This window comes from Aedes aegypti, chromosome 3 (genome assembly GCF_002204515.2).
Source record: "Aedes aegypti strain LVP_AGWG chromosome 3, AaegL5.0 Primary Assembly, whole genome shotgun sequence".
Lineage (NCBI taxonomy): Eukaryota > Metazoa > Arthropoda > Insecta > Diptera > Culicidae > Aedes > Aedes aegypti.
In genome coordinates, this window is record NC_035109.1 from 220,839,675 (window position 1) to 220,860,897 (window position 21,223).

The following is a 21,223-nucleotide window of genomic DNA, read 5'->3' on the forward strand; positions in this document are numbered from 1 at the left end:
TTGGGACCAATATTATACAATATTTTCACATCTGACTTACCTGAGTTACCTCAGGGATGTCAAAAATCTTTGTTTGCGGGTGACACAGGCCTCTCCGCCAAAGGACGAAGCTTGCGCGTCATCTGTAGTCGATTGCAAAAAAGTTTGGATATTTTTTCTTCATACTTGCAAAAATGGAAGATTTCTCCTAATGCTTCCAAAACTCAACTAATAATATTCCCACATAAACCAAAAGCTCTTTATTTGAAACCTTCAAGTAGACATGTTGTCACGATGAGAAGGGTTCCAATAAATTGGTCAGATGAAGTTAAGTATCTAGGGCTCATGCTAGATAAGAATTTAACTTTCAAAAATCACATTGAGGGCATTCAAGCCAAATGTAATAAATATGTAAAATGTCTCTATCCCCTTATTAATAGAAAATCAAAACTTTGTCTTAAGAACAAGCTTTTGATATTCAAACAAATTTTCAGGCCAGCCATGTTGTATGCTGTACCAATATGTACTAGCTGTTGTAATACCAGGAAGAAAGCTCTGCAGAGAATTCAAAATAAAATTTTGAAAATGATTCTGAGGCTTCCTCCCTGGTATAGTACCAATGAGTTACATAGAATATCCAATGTTGAAACATTGGAACAAATGTCAAATAAAATAATAAATAATTTCAGGCAAAAATCGTTACAATCTTCTATTGCAACGATTAATGCGTTATATGTTTAGGTTAAGTTAGGTTAAGTACATTCAAAGCTTTTTTTTTCTCTTATAAGCAGGTGAAATAAACTCACCTGTAAAAAATCTGAACTGCTACGGCAAATGAAATGTAATATGTTGTTAACAAAATGTTAATTAAATCTTAAATTTGTTTTACCAAATTAGGATGATAGTGTTGTCTAATAACACAGAACACCTAGATATAAGAAATGAATGTAATGTTTAGAATGATACTAATAAAAATTAAAAAAAAAAAAAAAAAAAAAAATCTCCCAAAATATGAAGTGATTTGGAAGAAATTTGGTTGTGCACACGCCATTTGAAGTTTGTATGGAAATTACTATGAAACAGGGAAACCTTTTGTGTTCAGTCCTCTAACTGCTCGTTATAATAATCTATGGAAAAGTGAACATATTCTTCTCATGTGAATTCTTCCCAGCTACAACTTTGCCGAAGACCACATTTTGATTGGACGTAAGGATAATTTGTTATCTTGATAACAAAGTCTAAATCATGCTGAGATGATCATTCAATTACTTTCAGAGCAACACTGCTTTTTTGCTGGAGAACATAGTAGCCAGGATTACTTTGATCTACTCTTCCCACCAGGAGCACCACTGTTGCCTGCCGAGCGGATGGCGAAGCATGCAAAATGCAAACCCACTTTATGATTATGAATACTAATTTATCCTGAAGTCCAATCGAAATTTGGTCTTCGGCAAAGTTGTAGCTGAAAGGATTTCATATGAGTAGAGTTTGTTAACTTTTTCATAAAATATTATGACGACGAGATAGAGGGCAGAACACAAAAGGATGGCGTTTTCCATAGTAATCATAGTACAAACTTCAAATGGCGTGTGCGTGCACAGTCAAATTTCTTCCGAATCACTTTAAACTTTGGGAGGATGCTATAAGGGCCTGTTCACAAATTTCATAACGCCAAAAATGGTTATTTTTGACACCCACCCACCCCCTTGTAACGCTTTTTATATGAGTGTTCAAAAAATTTTGTATGAGCTGTAACACGTCAAGGACACCCACCCACACCCTTGAGCGTTATGAAATTTGTGAATGGGCCCTAATGAAATTCCTAATTTCTATGTTCCATTTGCCCCGGGCTATCATCTAGTAGATGATAGCCCGGGACAAATGGAACATAGAACACATCAACCATTATACAAAATAAAATACACAGTTTTCAACAGACTAAAAGATTTATCTCCTCTCACTTATTTTTCCATTACTAAATTAGTAAATCAAGCATCTTCGTGTATCATGTTAATTATGAAAAAGCTGAAAATATCAACACAGCAGCAAGTTTTATTTATGGTAAAAAATTGTTTATAAGAACTCTATATCGTATCAATCGTTTTCAGCTTAAATTTGAACGGAATTTAACACTGAAATACGCAGTGAATCAATTGTCAACCAACACGCAGCACCAAAGACATTGTCATCTTTTATTCTTGTTGCAACCATTCTATTCCGCAACATAAGTTTATCATCACTTGAACAGAATATAACAATGATCGATCACTACGTACGCAACGATTTTCTGGGCTTCTCATTGTAATTATCGACTTTACCTGTGTTGCTAAACATTGGCACATTATCGAATAGCATTCCTAAAATAAATTTGGTTATGTAATTGAAACATTTGATTAATTGCGATTTGAAAAAGTTGCACCCTGGGATTGTCATGACAATTATGCTTTTGTTTGTATCCCAATCCGCAAAAGTTAGGATAAACGGTTGTGAGAGGGTTCGCTTTCTTGCGTGTTTTTCGTCTTCTCTGATGACAATTTGATTCACTGGAATTACGTATTTTTTCTGGATGATTGGTTCGATCTCACCGGTGGAGGATATTTTTCTTACATAAATTATAAAAACACATAACACATTGATGAATCATTGGCGAAGCAAATTCTAAAAAACACGGACACCGTCTTCAGCCATTTAGCTGCACAGACTGTAAGTTAACACTAGACAACGGACAAGCATGCTCCAGTGGAACAACCGCGAAACATTTCTGACGAAAAGTTTCGATGGCTGAAGTGGCGAACCCACACCCCATGACACGATGCGCTCACTGCCTGACGACACTAACCGCTCGGCCACGAATCCCACAAATTCTCAGTTAATAAGTATTATTGTGGGCTTCGTGGCCTTGCGGTTAGCGGCGTCAGTCGTCTAGGCGTATTGTGCCACGAGGTGTGGGTTCGATTCCCGCTCCAGTCGGTGGAAACTTTTCGTCAAACGAAAAATTCATCGCTGGGCTACTGGATGTTTCGTGTAGTCCGTTGCCTAATGTTAGTGATCGTTCAGTCTGTGCAGCCTATGTGCTGAAGACGGTGTAAATTGTCTTATAAGAACAGAAGCTGAGAAGCTGTCTTTGTCCCAATAGGGGTGTAATTCCAGACAGAAGAAAACAAAGTTCATGTATTCTAACCATCAAAAGAAACAGTTATACACTAGAATCAAATACACACTTAAATCGGAAAGGCGATCTCATCTGTGCAAATCTTGGTTAAAGGTCGTTTGCTGATATCTCAGCAAAAATTACGTTTGTTGTCAGCAGTATCCTGCTTTAAATAAACTTGATTTTTTGCTGACATATCTGTTAAAATTCATGTGCTGATCGCTCGGTTGTGCGGATCTTGGTAAAAAAATGAAAAATTCCCGGGCTCAACTGACTGTGTACTTCCACTGTACGAATAAGTGTCCTATGGCTCATTAAATGCACAAGATCACATAGGACAGTGATGTCTATTACAACATATAACCCTATATATCTTTGTTCTATCAACTTTCATTGAAATTAAGACCACCATCGAGCTTCAGAGAAAAAAAACTTCCTTTTACCATGATTACATTTGAAAATAGTGTACTTAAAGGAACCAACATTTAAAATTAAAAAAATGTTCGGGATCCCTCGGTGGATTTTTTTGGGGAACACGTCACATGAAAGCAAAAAACCTATATTTTCGAATGGTGAAAGATTTAGCGATGCCTATTTTTTGTGATAATATTGTTCTACCAGACACGCCGTGATAACAGCAATGCTGTCACAATGTTAAAACCCATGTACGGTGCTGCCTCTGTTTTGAAGCGGTGAGTGCCAAAATAGTTACCTTCAATGGTCCATTGTGAAAACCGTTGAATAATTCCCAATAGATTTTGTGGAATAATGCATGGATGAAATTATGGAGCAATTCCTGAGAGTGATGAGAAAATGGTTGAAGGATTAGTTCTGAAAACTACTGAGCTTCAATCTGAAAATGAACCTTTATTAATTTATTAACTTTGACAGGTACAGGCACCGTTGTTTTCAGATTTTCCGAAGGAGGGAAAGAGAGCGATTTTCTGATGACGTCACCGTGCAATGGGCAATACGAATGCGAAAATGGCAACATTGGCAAAAAAAGCTCTCAGTCAATAACTGTGGAAGTGCTCATTGAACACTGAGCTGAAAAGCATGCTCTGTCCCAGTGAGGACGTAATGGCAAGAAGAAGAAGGAAAAGAAGAATAAGAAGAAGACAGTTATCCTGATCCCAGGTGCAGAATACTGAGACTATGATGCATAACGGTACATCTACCCTATTCAAGATCTTGATGTCATATTTTTTTTAGTTACCCCACAACACAGCTTACTCTACTCTCCGAACTTTATTATCCTTTTTATCCATCGAAACTGAGTATCTGATCATAAATGCATGAAACACGACACGAAAGCACCATACTTTTACAAGATGTACTTTCTCACGCAATGCACTTCCACAGAATGACGACTCCCATCGGAAAGCTTAGCCGTGTCACGAAAAAAGAAAAGTATCCAAAGAAAGCAGAGAGCAGCACCCGAAATGAGTGAAATTCTTTCGCAGAACCAAAAGTGGTGTCGTGATGAGTTGCACGATCGAATAAATAATTTACAGTTCATTGCACATAAATCTGCTTTACGAGTTGGGACGGCAACTGTGCAAACCAGAAGAAAGATACTATCGTACTGGAATGAAACTTCCACTGTTGGCAGAGTACCAGAGTACAAAAAAAAATCCGCATGAGATGGATTGTCTGAGCGGAATGGTAGCGCAGCGAGTTTTCCGGATTTCTAAGTTCACCATCGAGTGGTGGAGTGACAAATTTTTACACGTATATTTACAGCTTGATGAATGGTGTGGAACGGAAACATGAATTGTCCTGCGAGCACGCTAAACATCGTTTGCACATCGTATGGTTATAACATCATTCACGTTGTCACTGTTATAGTGTAAATCCCTCGAGTTGCAGGTCTGAGAAATGCATATAAAAATTTTGAACACTCCCTTAACCTCATTTTGTGTATGAAAGCTGTGTTGAGATGAGAACGATAAAAAGGTCGCTTAAAATATCAATCGTCTGAGATTATCAAAAATAATTGAAATAATTAATTTGTATTGAAATTTTATCTTATTGACACCTAATTTAGTCAGGTTATTTTAAATTTGGAAATTATTTCAAGAAATCAGACAAATGTTTTAGTGTATTTGAAAATAAAATAAATGTTTTAAAAATATCCCTATCAAATATTCAACTGTCAGTGACTATAATCAGTTCAAGTGCATATTCATGTGAGTATTTTCAAGTGTGACTATATCATCGCACTGTTTGACCGGTACAATGAAAGTGCATCACAAGTTGATCTATTTTTTGGAGCTAATTCGTTAGAAAGGTACAAGAGTCATATAGGTAAATACTTAGACACAAATTTGGAATCGGAGGAAATTTTCAATTGCAATATTAGTTAGAAATTCTTCTCAATCTTTTAGTTTTATTATTTTGTAAACAAAGTTTGATAATTTTAATTTTGGAATCTGAGCATGTAGAACTGCTTCCAATTCACTCTGTGAAGTCCATCAGTAGCACACGAAACCATTTGCGTGAATTGTTCAGTTGTATCGAGTTTTTCCTCCCACCACAATACGTCCCGAATGCACAATCGACCATGACAAAAAGTATCCGTCGATGCACACCGGAAATGGATCTGTGCTTTCACGTCTTTCTCGTTCGCCAGTATTCAAAACTCACCTGCAGATAGCCGCCCTCGCAGTGCGTTGCATTGAGCAGGTTGCCAACTTTGAACTTTTTGAAATTCAACCGCATGACGAAATCTCTTGGCGCCCCTCGGAAGCTGCGGAATCGATACCAGCAGGTGAGGGGTCTGTTTCGGTTGGTGTTCGTCACTTCCGGCGAGGCCACATCCTCGTAGATGTCCACCGTTTTATTGCAGTGGTCCTTGCTGGTGTCGGTGTTACCGCCTGCAATCGAGAGAAAGAGAGCAAAGAAATGTCATCAATTAGTGAATTAGTTCCACCTGAGGCTACCCATCGGCTGCTCCAATCGGTTTTGGCTTGGCCTAGCACTATGCTTCTTCTGCTTCTGACATTACGTTCCCTCAGGGACATGGCCTGTTTTTCAGTTCAGTGTTCAATGAGCACTTCCACAGTTATTAACTGAACTTTTTATTTTATATTGTCATTGCTACATTCGAACCAAGGAAATTTCCATAACCAAAAGATCCAGAATTGACCGGGAATCGTACCCAGGCACCTTCAGCATGGGACGTTACCACTTGGCTAGAGAAGGTCCCTATGCTACAGTTTGCATAGAACGAGTAGATCTGGTGGCAGCAATATACGCAAGAAAACATCGTGGGATGGGGAATCGACAATAAATCAAATGGCTTGAAATTGGATGAACGATCGTAAATTAATTTCTACGAGGGAGCAATCGTTTAATTACCTAAATTAGGCGGAGAGGATTTGCGGGGAATTTTGATAGCCAAACCAAGCTATATTACCACGAGGTACAAGCTAAAATATGAAGGTATGCCCTTGGGATCGCAAATACTCTTTGAAATATGCATAAGACAGTTATGTTAGAATTGTCCAGACAAATTTCAATTTATGAAGTACCATTTATTTGTTTAAGGTCAATAGAAGCGAATTTGTGTTTGATGATTCCAAATACTCATTGTTGTCTTTTTTTGAAACCACTCTCAGTTCACTTGAAAAACTGTAAAAGTTGTTAGTCGTAAATGAACAATGTAGAATTCAGCACTATGTTGGAGTTTTTCCGGGTCTCTAACACCGCTAGCGCATATCGGTTGACCATAGTGGCATTTCGGAAAGAACTTGAAATTGTTTAGAATCAGATCTACAGCCCTAATGAAACAAAAGATGTATTGACGTTTATATTGATCTGTTCAGTATTACGCGTGGTCAGGCATTGCAGATTTCGCTCTCATTTGAGTATGAAGCACGATCAAAGCAAGCAAAGAAAAACATCCCATCTGTTGCGGTCCACGATCGTCATTGTATCGCAAGGTGTAACAATTCTGATAAATGGAAGCAGCGAGCGAGAGCCCCAAAGAGAGAGCGATGATAAAATCCATTTTTCTCGCTTGTTTACCGTTGGGGATAGGTGTTTTTCTTTACTGGCACGAAAAACAATCCACCAACTTCCAATAGCAATAGTGTCCCCCAGGTTTGGAGCATGTTTAGAGGGGTTTTATCATTTACTGCTATCCCCCCAATCTGATCAAAGTTGTAGCAGTATACGATAAACAGTCTCTCATAATGTGCAGCATGTTATGATAGTTACAGAGAGCGATACGTGAGAGATTCTCTCAATTTTCTCAGGATTCAATCCCTGCGCGTGGTAAATAACGATAAATTATGAGTGGAATTATGAAAAAATGAAGACGAAACGACTGGCTCGATGAAGAGTGCCGGACGTTGAGAATGTCGCCAGAAGCCGTTTGCTCGTGACTCCACACTATTTGATCCATAACTGTGGGGTCATGGTAGTAATAATATGTTTAGAGATGTTTCTCTTACCGCTTTCGTATGCAAATAGACAAAATCTTGTAAATAGTAGATAATAATAAATATTCTCAATAGTTTCTAAACAGATTTTCGCTGCTGAAGAGGAGAATATTATTACACAAATTGACAACAAACTCACGTATTGATCATAAACGCTTTCTTACCGTATTAGCATCTACATATAGTAGATGTGCTACATTTCCGAATGTCGGTTTCCCGAATGCCAGTTCCCCTAATACCCTGTTTCTCTTATAAGTTCCCCGTTGGAAATGTGGGATGGAGTCGACAGAACGATTGGTTCGACGATCGGTGCCAGGGGGTTTTGGAAGAGAAGAAAGCAGCGCGGGTGATCATGCTGCAGCAAGGAGCCCGGCAGAGCGTGGAACGTTATAGACGGAAACGGCAACAGCAGACCCGCCTCTTTCGGGAGATAAAACGCCGCCTGGAGGAGACGGAGTTTCGTTCCGCGAGCCGAGATGTGAAAGGGATAAGGATGGGAGCATTTTGACGGGCGGACGCGAGGTGATCGAAAGGTGGAAACAGCACTTCGACGAACACTTGAATGGCGCTGAGAGCATAGGCAATGGAGGACGGGACAACGGAGGAAATGCCTTCGTCAGTACTGCGGAGGATAGAAACCAACCAGCCCCCACTTTGAGGGAGGTTAAGTATGCCATTAACCAGTTCAAAAACAATAAAGCTGCTGGTAAGGATGGTATCGGAGCTGAACTCATAAAGATGGGTCCGGGGATGCTGGCCATTTGTCTGCCTCGGCTGATAGGCACAACCTGGAGAACAGAACAGCTACCAGAGGGGTGAAAGGAAGGGATAATATGCCCCATCTACAAGAAAGGCGACAGGTTAGATTGTGAGAACTTTCGAGCGATCACTTTTCTAAATGCGGCCTACAAAGTATTATCCCAGACCATCTTTCGCCATCTGTCACCTGTAGTAAACGAGTTCGTGGGAAGTTATCAAGGTGGCTTCGTTGACGGCCGATCGACAACGGACCAGATCTTTACTGTACGGCAAATCCTCCAAAAATGTCGTGAATACCAGGTCACAACGCATCATCTTTTCATCGATTATAAGACGGCATACGACAGTATCGACCGCGTAGAGCTATGGAAAATCATGGACGATAACAGCTTTCCCGGGAAGCTCACGAGACTGATAAGAGTGACGATGGAAGGTGTGCAAAATTGTGTGAAGGTTTCAGACGAACACTCCAGTTCGTTTGGATCCCACCGGGGACTACGACAAGGTGATGGACTCTCGTGCCTGTTGTTCAATATTGCGCTAGAAGGTGTTATGCGGAGAGCCGGGCTTAACAGTCGGGGTACTATTTTTATGAGATCCAGTCAATTTGTTTGCTTCGCAGATGATATGGACATTGTTGGCCGAACATTTCAAAAGGTGGCAGACCTGTACATCCGCCTGAAATGCGAGGCAGCAAAAGTTGGACTGGGGGTGAATGTGACCAAGACAAAGTACAAGTACAGGCAGGTGGGGCCGAGCGCGACAGGGCTCGCATAGGTAGCAGTGAGTTCGTCTACCTTGGATCCTTGCTGACGGCTGACAATAACGTTAGCCGTGAAATACGGAGGCGCATCATCAGTGGAAGTCGGGCCTACTGTGGCCTCCAGAAGAAGCTGCGGTCAAAAGAGATTCACACCCACTCCAAATGTGTCATGTACAAAACGTTCATAAGGCCGGAAGTCCTCTACGGGCATGAAACGTGGACGATGCTCGAGGAGGACATGCAAACACTTGGAGTCTTCGAACGTCGGGTGCTTAGAACTCTACGGCGAACCCAGACTAGGAATCTCTTTAAAAATAATTCTGGAACTCCTTATAGAGCACTAAGCTTAGAAGTAGGCTCTAGTCAGGAGGGAGTTAATGCCGGAAAAACCAGAAGAAGAATATTCCTCTTAAGCACATGTGATGAGCACTAATATTCCGTTCCGAGATCTTCAACAATAAAACAATTCCGAACGACTATGGATTGAATTAAATTCATTTTTAAAACGCAGTTGAATCAAAGAGCAAAATTCAACAACCTCTCATGACCCAGGCAGTGACTGGAGGAAATCCTCAAATATGACTGATCGTGCGAAACCCTCAACGTGACAGCGTAACGACAGCTAAAACAAACACACACACCCTACATATATGCAATTTGCTAAGCACCATGCACCGATACCAACCAACCAGCCAGCCCCATTCGATGGCCAACACGTTTCACTTCGTTTCCCAAATTGCCGCAGGGCCGCATAAATAAACGAACGGAAATAATCCCGGGATCATAAATAAATGTTTGCCGAAGCAAAGGACATCGCGTCAAACCATATGGGGCTCACCGCAAACAGCAACGGCAAGTGACAAAATCGGCTGGTCCCTTTTCTGGTGCACCCAGGGAAAAGTGACGCGTGTTGGACAAATCCAAATATTTTGTGTGTACATCAATGTCAAAGCTTTCAGAACAATATCATAATGGCAATTTAAATTTGAAATTTCGATCGGAAGCTTGCTGAGTAACTCAATCAAATTGTATATTTTTTTTATTTGCGTGACCGTTTTGATATGAAATTTTAGCTCTCAATTGTTGTAGTGCCAAACGCTTGAGCTTACGTCAGAAACACTCGTTTACTTTTACTACGTTTACTAATGTTTTGTATTGGTGCCAGTCCAAAAACCAAATTCTTTTGTTTTTTGAATGAATATGGCAACCCTAGATTTCCACTCAGGTTTTGAGCGAATAATGTTTTCCGTGTACCTTCCCAAAATGTCAGATAAGAAAAACCCCAGTGTTGAAAAGAAAAACCAGAAGAAGTGTTTTTTATGGGTGATGTGAACGTCAAACATGATCTAAAGTGATTATGATGAAATTTCAACGCCTTTTTTTAATTAAAGTTTCACTATGAATTAGCTTTTTTTATGCGGGTAAATTTTGTAATTGAAAGAACATGTTCTTTCGTGTCAATTGATAAAAACAAGATTTGTTTTCAATTTTCAATTCTAATTTCTTAATACTAATTAATATTAATATTATTAATTATTATTAATTAATCCTTCAAACTTGTGAGTTAAGAATCAGCAAAAGTGTACAAAATAAACAATCGATCTTTTAAAACTGGCAAAGACTAAATTAGTTCATTTTGTTTAAAGTTGTGCAGTTCATTCAATAATATCATATACCCAGGAGCTCCCGCAAATTTGTCTGAGAATTTTATTATTCAAAATATTACTATTTACTTATTTCTCTGAGTGCAACATATGAATACCACAGATAGGGAGAGAGAGACGAGGAGTGGTAGCCCAAAGGCTCATAAATCATAGTAATATTTGATATCATTGCCAAGAAGCTGTTGCCAATATGTTCCCCACAGAAGTCAGATTAGCTTCTGATTGCGGCAGAGGCACAACAAGTGCCAACAAAGGAAGGTTTCCACTTAGATAAACAAATCTGATCTAATCATCTGATAGTTTCTCTGTCGGATCCATAATTATATTGGGCAGCGGGACTTTCTTTCATGAAACGCTGATTTCATTCAATTATATTGACTCAGAATCGCGATAACAGAAATGCTAAACTCATTCCTCTATCATCTAACGTTCACCTTCGGGGCTTCCTTCCAAAACTGACTTACGGGTTTACCTCGCGAGGGTTGATTTATTTCTCTAAGTGTTTAGTTTTTTTTGTCTTATACTAGTTCATTTCGGGACCAACGGATTTTCTTCCCTTTTCAAAAGAAGTCGTCATCATAATCTTAAGATCATTAGTGACTAAACACAAAACTATGAATGATATTTTATTAAACGAGATATAATTTCAATGTATGCTAAAATATAGGGGCTTCCTTAGCCGAGTGGTTAAAGTCCGCGGCTACAAAGCAAAGCCATGCTGAAGGGTATCTGGGGTCGATTCCCGGTCGGTCCAGGATCTTTTCGTAATGGACATTTCCTTGACTTCCCTGGGCGTAGAGTATCATCGTACCGGCCACACGATATACAAAGGCGAAAATTGCAACTTTGGCAAAGAAAGCTCTCAGTTATTAACAGTGGAAGTGCTCATAAGAATACTAAGCTGAGAAGCAGGATTTGCTCCAGTTTGGGCGTCAATGCCAAGAAGAAGAAGCATGCTAAAATATGTCTCCACATAGGTCTCCAATAAGCTTTCATAGAAGTCTCCGCAGAAAAAATACATGAGCACGTCGTAATCAGGCACAAATGAAATCATTTCAATCTTACAAGTAGCAAAAAAGCGTACGGTTTATGAAAATTGGAAATCCTTTTCAATTGCTGCTTCTGTGCTCTCCTTGCCATCCCCCAGTAACCTATTCGTATGTGCGTCTGTACGTTTACACATATGCCAAATATGTCTAGCACAGATGCTCGTCGTTATTTTTCTCTTCAATAGCGTGCTGATCGTTGACAGCTTCTCGGGACCCTTTTCCAAATGGATAGAATGTGTAACTCGATAAGTCCTATGGAAAATGCCAGAGTAATAGATTTCCTCCCACACGGCAAACCCCATCTCGTGAATCCCACATGCCGTGGTCTGCAGATTTTTTTTTCGCTGGCACTGAAGGCGAAGTGCCAGTTTTCCCACAGTGAGAAAGCCCAAAATTCGAAGTAAGGTACAGTGATACCTGGATTTAACATGACCCTATTTTTATTCTTGTTATGTTATATGTAAGGGACCAGATACTCGAGGAGGAACAAATAACTCGCAATAATTTATGCATACCATATTCTGGTGCTAGAGGTATAGAACAACTATTGAAATATTTTACTTTTATATGAAAATCCATTATGTATTATTGAGGTCTTACAATACCTGATCTAATTATCTGGTATGGAATACCTTCCCAAGTAACGAGGTAGCTGAATAACAGCTTATTCAGCTGAAAAATGGCTGCATGAACAGCATTTTAGCTGAATTAGCTGTTGTTCAGCTATCAATGTTACTTGAGTTAGTTTGGTATTCAGAAGTTATTTTATTCTGCTCGGGTAGCCGTAGCACAGTGGCGCATGGCCGGACAAAACCTCAAAAAATATTTTCTATAGACTTCTATACTATTGAGTGACGATTTTTCAAAATTTGAGATTGATCTGTTTTGTTTTCGATTTTCGGCAGCATCGTAAGTGTGGGATAGTCAGCAAAATTGGACTGCTGAAATCAACTATGGTTCACCTAGCAAACTTCAAACAGCTGTGTCTAAACGAAATCATAACTGATTTAAGCTCAATAGGCTTCATTTGAAAGCGTAGTCTCAAGCCTTCGATTTGGCTATAATGATAAAAATTTTAACACGTCACGTTGTTAGTTGTAGTAAAAAAAAAATGTTTTGCAATCCTCCTCTAAAATTTGATTAATTTTCAAATTTTCGTCCGTTTCATGTGAAGTGTTTCGTGAAAATGAGTCATTCACTATGAAGCAGCAAATGGTCCATACTTTCTGAAGGGCAATAACTTTTTTTGCCTCTTCTTGCCCCTAGAGATGAAAATTCCATTTTAATTTCTCATTATAAGGCCGGAACAAATTTGAAATTTTACTTATGTCCCCCCCTCCTTCAAAAATATCAAAAAGTAAGTAGGGGAAAATAAATAAATTATCTTATTTTCAGTGTTGATTTTCATTATTTTTCGTGTTTTTTGCTAGTTTTGTAATTCGTCTTTACTGTATTGCTGTTTGCATTTGAGAAGCAAATGTTGACTAAATGTCCTCCAAATGCGGTGCCGTAATCCGGGGTACCATTGACCAGCGGGGTAACATTGATCGGAATGACCCATCTCGTAAAAAGTTCGTATCGCCATTTATTGAAGAACATTTTCAAATCATGAATGGTGCTTCTCTTTTTTATATTTATAAGCTAATGAAAGTGAAGATTTTTGCGCAAATTGCGTTTACCTTATGCGTAAATTTGTCAACTTTTCAAAACAATTATTTCAATGGGTAAGGGTGACGCTACCGAAAATTCACGTCTCACATAAGTTCTCCAACAATACGAGCAAGGAAAATGTGGTTCTTACTAAAAATGGCATCGCTGAAAACAATTCCGTTGTCAAAACTTTCATAAGTATGCTCAATTAGGCAACATTAACGAATTACTGTTAAGAATATAGAATTGCCTTAGGAAATTGTCTACTCTTAGGCGTATTCCGTGGTTCGTGGTGTTATTAATTTTAAAATTACTTAAAAAGTAAATGACTTGTAAGCGTTTGGCCTTTATATTCGGTTTCGGGAACCATGATTTAAGTAACAACGACATTTCCAATATTACCGAACATTATTTACATAGGTGATCAATGTTACCCCATATCAGTAAATCAAAAATTTACTTAAAACATTTTTTTAAACATGCTTAAGTCTTTCAAAAAACAAAATGCAGTATATAGCCACGAGCTATGGGTGGCAGTACTTGTTTTAAAAATATAAAATTTGCTACATTTGCATTTTCAAACGAAATATTTAGGAAGTATTCAAAAAATTGATCAATGTTAACCCGGATTACGGTAACACAAAACAATCAAAGGACACCTAGCAACGATTTCATAAATCACAGCTGCCCTAGCAAGAAAAATCTATCACTGACATCGTATTTCTTGTGAAAAATCTAACCGCATTTGGTGTTCCCGCATTTGATATTTGCATTTCAAACGCACACAGCAATATTACATTACATTAGATAACAGGTGTTATTGGAATACAAGTCCTCAATCTGTTTGTTTTACTGTAACAGTATGACCCATGAAAATATATTTTTTATGATTTATATGAATTCTTTTTCTTGGCATTACGTCCCCACTGGGACAGAGCCTGCTTCTCAGCTTAGTGTTCTTATGAGCACTTCCACAGTTATTAACTGAGAGCTTTCTTTGATTTCAAGTTGCATATAAGTGCAACATTTTCGCACTCCTTTTGAAATTGTTAATAGCTAGAGTACAATTTGAAAGCCGTCTTATGAAAAATGTTATGCGATCGATGTTAAGAACAATAAAACATGTAGTGTTTATTACTAAAACATTTCGATTTGACGGATATATGTGGCAAAACATGGTTTTTCACCATATGAGAATAAAAAATGGTAAATTTCCCTGAATTTCCATTTTATTATTTTTTGCACCACCCTCCCCCCCCTTGACACATTTTGATGGAAGGTGACAAAAGAAGATTTTAAGATTTTCTAATTTATCTAATTCATCATTCAAATCTGTATAATGTGTCACAACTCGTTTAAACCTATTCTGAAATTAATACAAGGTACTTAAATATGTATCTCTAATTTAGGTTTATACACAAATTTCTGCATTACAACTATTTTATTTCGTAATAATAACCTTTTCATTCGATCGGATGACAAAACTGAATTTGGACAAATTTCACTAGAAAATCGAATTTTCAATGTGGCAGTTATTTCCAACGGGATGATATCAGATATCCAAGATAGTTTATAGATTACCATTATCGAGCGATTTGGGACGTATTTGAGGTTTTGCCCGGCCTTTGTATGAAGGCCCGCTAGTGTGCGTAGCGCTAAACGCACAGTTCTTCAGCAAGACCAAGCTGAGAATCGTGAGATCGAATCCCATCGGTCAAGAATCTTTTCGCAAAGGACACTTTCTTGACTTCTCATGTCACAGAGTATTTTCGTGCCTGCCATACGATAAACGAATGCAAAAATTATCAGTTGGCAAATAATATTCTTAGCTAATAACTGTAGAAGTGCTCATTAGAACACTACGCTGAGAAGCAAGCTTATGGAACGCCATCAATAAGAATAGTATGAACGTTTTTTTAGAGGCAGTTTTTTTCTTTGGTGAGAGAATAATCTAAAAATCTCTATTGACTCATATATTGAGATGGTCGGTAATCCAATCCGCATGGTTATTGAATTAATTAACTCATTACGCGTGGTAAAGATGGATAAATTATAGGTGAAAATATGAAAAAATCCACGTGCTCAGCTGGGATTCGAACCCAGGACTCTTGTATGCTAGACGAGTGCTTTACCAACTCAGCCAGTGAAACTCACGCCCATCGCTGCTGTAGGCAAAAAACCTTGAAAATTTCAAAACACCCGTTGCTAAGGGCAACCCAAAATTACTGTAGAAAAATGTTCTATTTCCCGCATTTAGAGCCTTCAATGACACTAACGATTTAGAAAATTCATTCACCCAACATAGGCTACTTGATGAGATTCACGTTTTTGATCTACACGGAGACGGAATTCAACTCAATTTTGGGTTGTTTCAACGCAATTCCGTAGTTGAGCCCAATAACTCAATTTTGGCTAAATTTCCAAGGTCCCCACTAGGTAGTTTGGCTTTAATTCCATTAGAAAAATATACTCAATTTTGGGTTGATTTAACGCAAAATTGAGTTCTTTCGACCCAAACATAAGAAAAGTTGCATTTACCCAAATTTGGCTTATTGGGCCAAAGTACCCCCATTGGGTAGATGCAGCTCTCTCCATGTTTGACAACATTCGTGTGGGAGAAAGAGAAAACCGAGAGATTTTGGGTTAAAACTATAATCGATATACTTAATTTTGGGTAAAGTAAACTCAAAAATTAGGTAAAAATATTTCTCCGTGTACTGTACTGGGAAGAGCCACGTGATTTTCGCGAAATTCAAGCCTACTACTATTACCATTCCCAAGGTAGTCCTAATAGGGTAATAGACTTTATAAAACGAGTTGTGCCCAGTTGGGACAGTGTGACACATCAACCAATGTCTATCACATCTCAATTGTGAAAGGGTATTTGATGAACACCAAAGAAAAAACGTCGCCTGGATGAAACGGAGTCCAAGGACAACAGCTGTGCCGGTCTCAAGAAACGCGTAAGTTCTAGCAGAAGCTCAACGCATCCCGCGTCGGCTTCATGCCGTGAGTCAAGATGTGCAGCGATAAGGATGGGAGCATTTTGACAGACGAGCGTGAGGTGATGGAAAGGTGGAAGCAGCACTTCGACGAATATCTGAATGGCGTTGAGAGCACAAGCCCAAGTGAAGGACGGGACAATGGAGGAAATGCTTTCATAGTTCTGCAGGCGATAGAAACCAACCAGCCCCCACTTTGAGGGAGGTTAAGGATGCCATTCACCAACTCAAGAACAATAAAGCTGCTGGTAAGGATGGTATCGGAGCTGAACTCATAAAGATGGGCCCGGAGAGGCTGGCCATTTGTCTGCACCGGCTGATAGACACAATCCGGGAAACAGAACAGCTATCGGAGGAGTGTCTGTTCTTCAATATAGCGCTAGAAGGTGCGGGGAGCCGGGGTTCGATTTACAAGATCCCTTCAATTTGTTTGCTTCGCGGATGATATGGATATTGTCAGCCGAACATTTGAAAAGGTGGCAAACTTGTCAAAAAAATATTCACCCCCGCACTAAATGTACCATATACAAAATGGTACTCCTCTACGGGCATGAAACGTGGATGATGCTCGAGGAGGATTTGCAATCGCTTGGAGTCTTCGAACGTCGGATGCTGAAGACGATCTTTGGCGGTAGGCAGGAAAACGGTGTGTGGCGTAGCGGCGAAGAATGAACCACGAGCTCGTCCAACTCTACGGCGAACCCAGTATCCAGAAGGTGACCGAAGCTGGAAGGAAACGATGGGCAGGGCATGTTGCAAGAATACCGGATAGCAACCCTGCAATTGAAATTGTTGATTCAGCTTTATCTGTTGAAATGTTAAATAAATAAATGAATGAGTCTCTAGAAAAATGCATGGAATATCTGATGAGCATTACTGAAGTATTACTGAAGGAGTTCAGGGATTAATCCTAAAATTATAGATTAGAAAAAAACATCTTGATAACATTTATGGAGAAATATCAGGAAATATCACATAGAGCCAGAGATAACAAGAATAATTCCTAAAGAAATGGGTAGAAATATTCCCTGAAAATAATGGAGTTATTCTGAAGAAATACTTGTAAAATTTCTCAAAGAAATACCTACAGCATTTCTTTTTTTTTTAAGAGTTAATTTGCAGCATTTAAGATCCATTTCTAGTACATTGTTGTCCATTTTGACCCGTTTTATGGAAGTGATCTGCGGAGAAATTCTGAAAACAATTATAAAGGAGCTCAATAAGTAATTTCCAAAAACAGACTCAAAGTTACGTTTTTCACTTGAACATTTCAAAGGGAATTGTGCCATGGAAAAATTGAATGCACAAAATATTCGAAAAAAATGCGAATTTAGTCTGCATAAATCAAGTGGCGTTACGTATTTAATTTAATTTATAATATAGCATTTTCAACCGCAACGCTGTTCTCAGTGAAGACAAATTACCACATCAATACCTGAAAAAGTGAAGGTATCGTGGAAAAAATTCATTGAAGAAGCGGAACCCATTTAACTTCCTGGAGAAAAACTATTTCTTTGAGACTATTCCTGATCATGTGCTCAAAGGCATTCTGAAGTAAATCCGTGAAGATCACTGAAGAAATTCAAAATCCTTGAAGAGAATTCGTTGGAAGCAATTCCAGCACATAAAAAACAAATCGCTGTTCGAGTTCTTGGATTCTTGGAAGAATAATTACAAGGAACGTCTTGGAGGAATCCCTGCAAAAATCTCTCATAAAATTCTTCGAAGAATTCGTAAAGCTAATACTCATATAATCGATATTGAATCTCGCAAAAAAAAAAAAAAAAAATTGCTGAAAAAATCTCTGAGGAAATTTAGAAGAACATCTGTAGGAATACCAAATGGGGACAGATTCAATGCCAAGAAGTAGATGAAAATGGTCTTACTGAATAGCTATTCAGTAATACCATTTTCATCTTCTACTTGGCATTGCCTCCCCACTGCAAAAGAGCCTGCTCTCCAGCTAAGTATTCTAAGAGCACTTCCACTATTAATAAACTGAGAGTTTTCTTTTAAAATTTGGCATTTCCGCATTCGTATATCGGGTATGATAGATATGGTAATACTCTATGATCAGCTGAAAAAACATTTTGGACTGATCGGGGATTGAACCCAGATACCTTCAGCATTGCTGTTTAGCCACGGACTTTACCACTAGGCTAAGGAAAACTTCTTTACAAGATCATACTAAGGATCGCGGTTTACAATCCCTCGGATCGTAATGAAAGTTATTCTCGACTTTCCAGGCCAAAAAATATCTTCAACTTCACCACACGATTAACACATGAGTCCTTGTGGAATCTCTGGAGGGACCCATGTCGAATTTTTTTAAAGAATACCTGGTCGAACACATGAAGATATTCCTGGAACAACCCATGAAGGAGTTCTCACGAGAAACTATGGAAATGTCAATGGAAGAATATTTGTACGCATTTCAAGAGGCATCCATGGGAAAATTACTGGAAGAATCTTTGTAGGCACCCCTGGAATCCCAGCAGGACACCAGGGTAATTCTTGAAGCAATCTTGTTTTTACATTGAGCGTTTAGCTTACCAGTTTTCTATTTTCGACTGCATTTAGTGATAGTAAGCGCCGACATTGCTTTGACATGGTATTGGTAGGTAATTGAAACTTCATTTTCTAATGCAAAAATGACATTTACAATTTGTCGAGGATAGATTATATCGAGCTATTACTGTATTGGAAAATGTACCCGAAATCCTATACACGCACTGATTGTATAGTAATTGAACACTAGATATCTTCCTTCAACATCCTTCCGTGTATTTCAATATCATGTTTTGTCTTGATGAACACCGCCAAATTTAATAGATTTCCGAAAAAGATTGGTTCCTATTCCGAAAGAAGAAACCTGAAGTTCAATGTTGAAGCTACCCGCGTTGACCCCCACCTTACCATGTGTGAGCTTCGATTCGATTCGAACCACGTAGGCTTTCCGTCATACTCAAGTGGAAATCAATTCTCAAACACAGTCGTTACTACGCATAGAAGCTCTGCTGCTCGGAAGCCGATGGAAGATGGAACGCTGGTCGGTTCAGCTCCAGGCAATAGCATATTTATGCAAAAGAACCAGGGTTTCTCGCCGCAAGTTTACTGCGGGGGTTTGCGGTTCACATGTCTGTGGTAGTGAGTCCTTATTTACGGCCAGCCTCCGATTGTGTTTAGGAACCGTTGAGTTGTTCATGGTCGCATTAGTTTATGGAGTGAAGTTTGCCGTCAGCACTTTCATGGTTCCATGAATTTTCATGAACTTGCAGTACGCTGGATATGATTCATGGGCAAAGCGGTGGATGATTGCGGTATTGCGGGGCTGCGAGTTAATCATCATAATGCTCCAGCGGCGAATGCAAACTGTGGAATGTTGGTCATTTAGTCAGAGCTGTTATAAAAATAGAGTTGCATATTGCAGCGTTTTTAAATGTACATTCCCTATTGTTAATTGGATCATTGGGTGCTTTTCAGCTGATTCAGCAGAGCTGATACAACAATTTCGCAATACGAAAAGAGGAGTATTTGTAAATATAGAAAAAGGGCTGTTGAACATAGTGCTTCAATAACCTGTGGGAATTTATTCAGTCGGGTCACTGATTTCACTAATAGTTTTCCTAAAATTGGATTTTGATTGTGATAATCCTACATACCGTTTCATGCCACATGATACATAATATGTCTACGTATAAATGAAATGCTTCGTTTCTACATCGAGTTAGCTTCAATTTGGTTATCATAACGAATACGTTTATCGAATGACAGATGAAAAATGATTTTTGACTTTGGAGTTGAAAACATTCAACTCAGTAAGGGTGAGCGATCAGCAATGGGAACCCATTGTGGTATGAAGCTACATGCTCTTATTTCGTTTATGTGATTTTCCTCTTCAAGGGACCTCACTGCTATTTCCATCTTTCCCTTCCCTTTTGTCCCATCGAGTAGATGATGAAATAGGGTCAAATATGGCGATGGTACAAATCACTAAATGACCAGGGAACGTACCTTTCGAGTTGGCCTTCTGATTCCTGATACCCATTGAAGACCACTTCTCCCTATATAGGATTTTGATCCGTTTGAAATAAAAACTACTCATCCCCGTACATTTCAGCGCGCAAATGTATATTTTTCCCATTGAATAACTTTTCGCAGCTTTGAGCATGACAAAAAGTAGCAATCATTCCGACTTCATCGATGATTGCGGGCAGAACATGATTGCACGTTGCATCGCTTCCATCCCATTGTGGAGCCCGCTGATTCCACCGCAAGCCGACGTCGTCCTGAGATAATTGTATATGGGTTAGCCAAACAGCCAATCAACGTCAGTATTTATTTTGGTGCTGGCTCCCCTGCTGGCGACAATTCAAATATTATTTTTGAAAATTTTACGCTCTAAATGTGAGCAGCAGTGGCGGTACCATTTTGCGTTTTTGTTCTACGTCATCCAAAGTTTCTGGCAGCGGTTGGTGGTGTTGTTTTCCACGCTGTCGGAGTTGCCATTGGCAGGCCGGTTCGGGAATGATGGACGTAGCCAACCGATATCACGGAATTCGTCGTCGCTTCCCATTGCGGCATATATTGTGCGATGTGGATGGCAGAGAATGTGTTCCTCTTTTAGGCGAGAAATGCCATGCTACATATTTTCCATACCACCCGGGGCAGAGTAGATAAAAGGAAAAATGCTCACCAAAAGTTTATGACAACTAATTTTGCCCGTCGGAATTACGCACAAAGAAACCGATTGTTTTCTGC

General features: G+C 39.1%; 1 protein-coding gene across 1 annotated transcript in view; it reads right to left on the reverse strand.

The window, feature by feature from the left end:
* Window positions 1-21,223, reverse strand: part of LOC5578183 — a 241,769-nt gene that overhangs the window by 61,856 nt on the left and 158,690 nt on the right. The window contains exon 2 of the mRNA XM_021849975.1: window positions 5,777-6,006. Within this exon, the coding sequence (XP_021705667.1) occupies window positions 5,777-6,006 (230 nt within the window). The remainder of the gene's footprint in view (window positions 1-5,776; window positions 6,007-21,223) is intronic.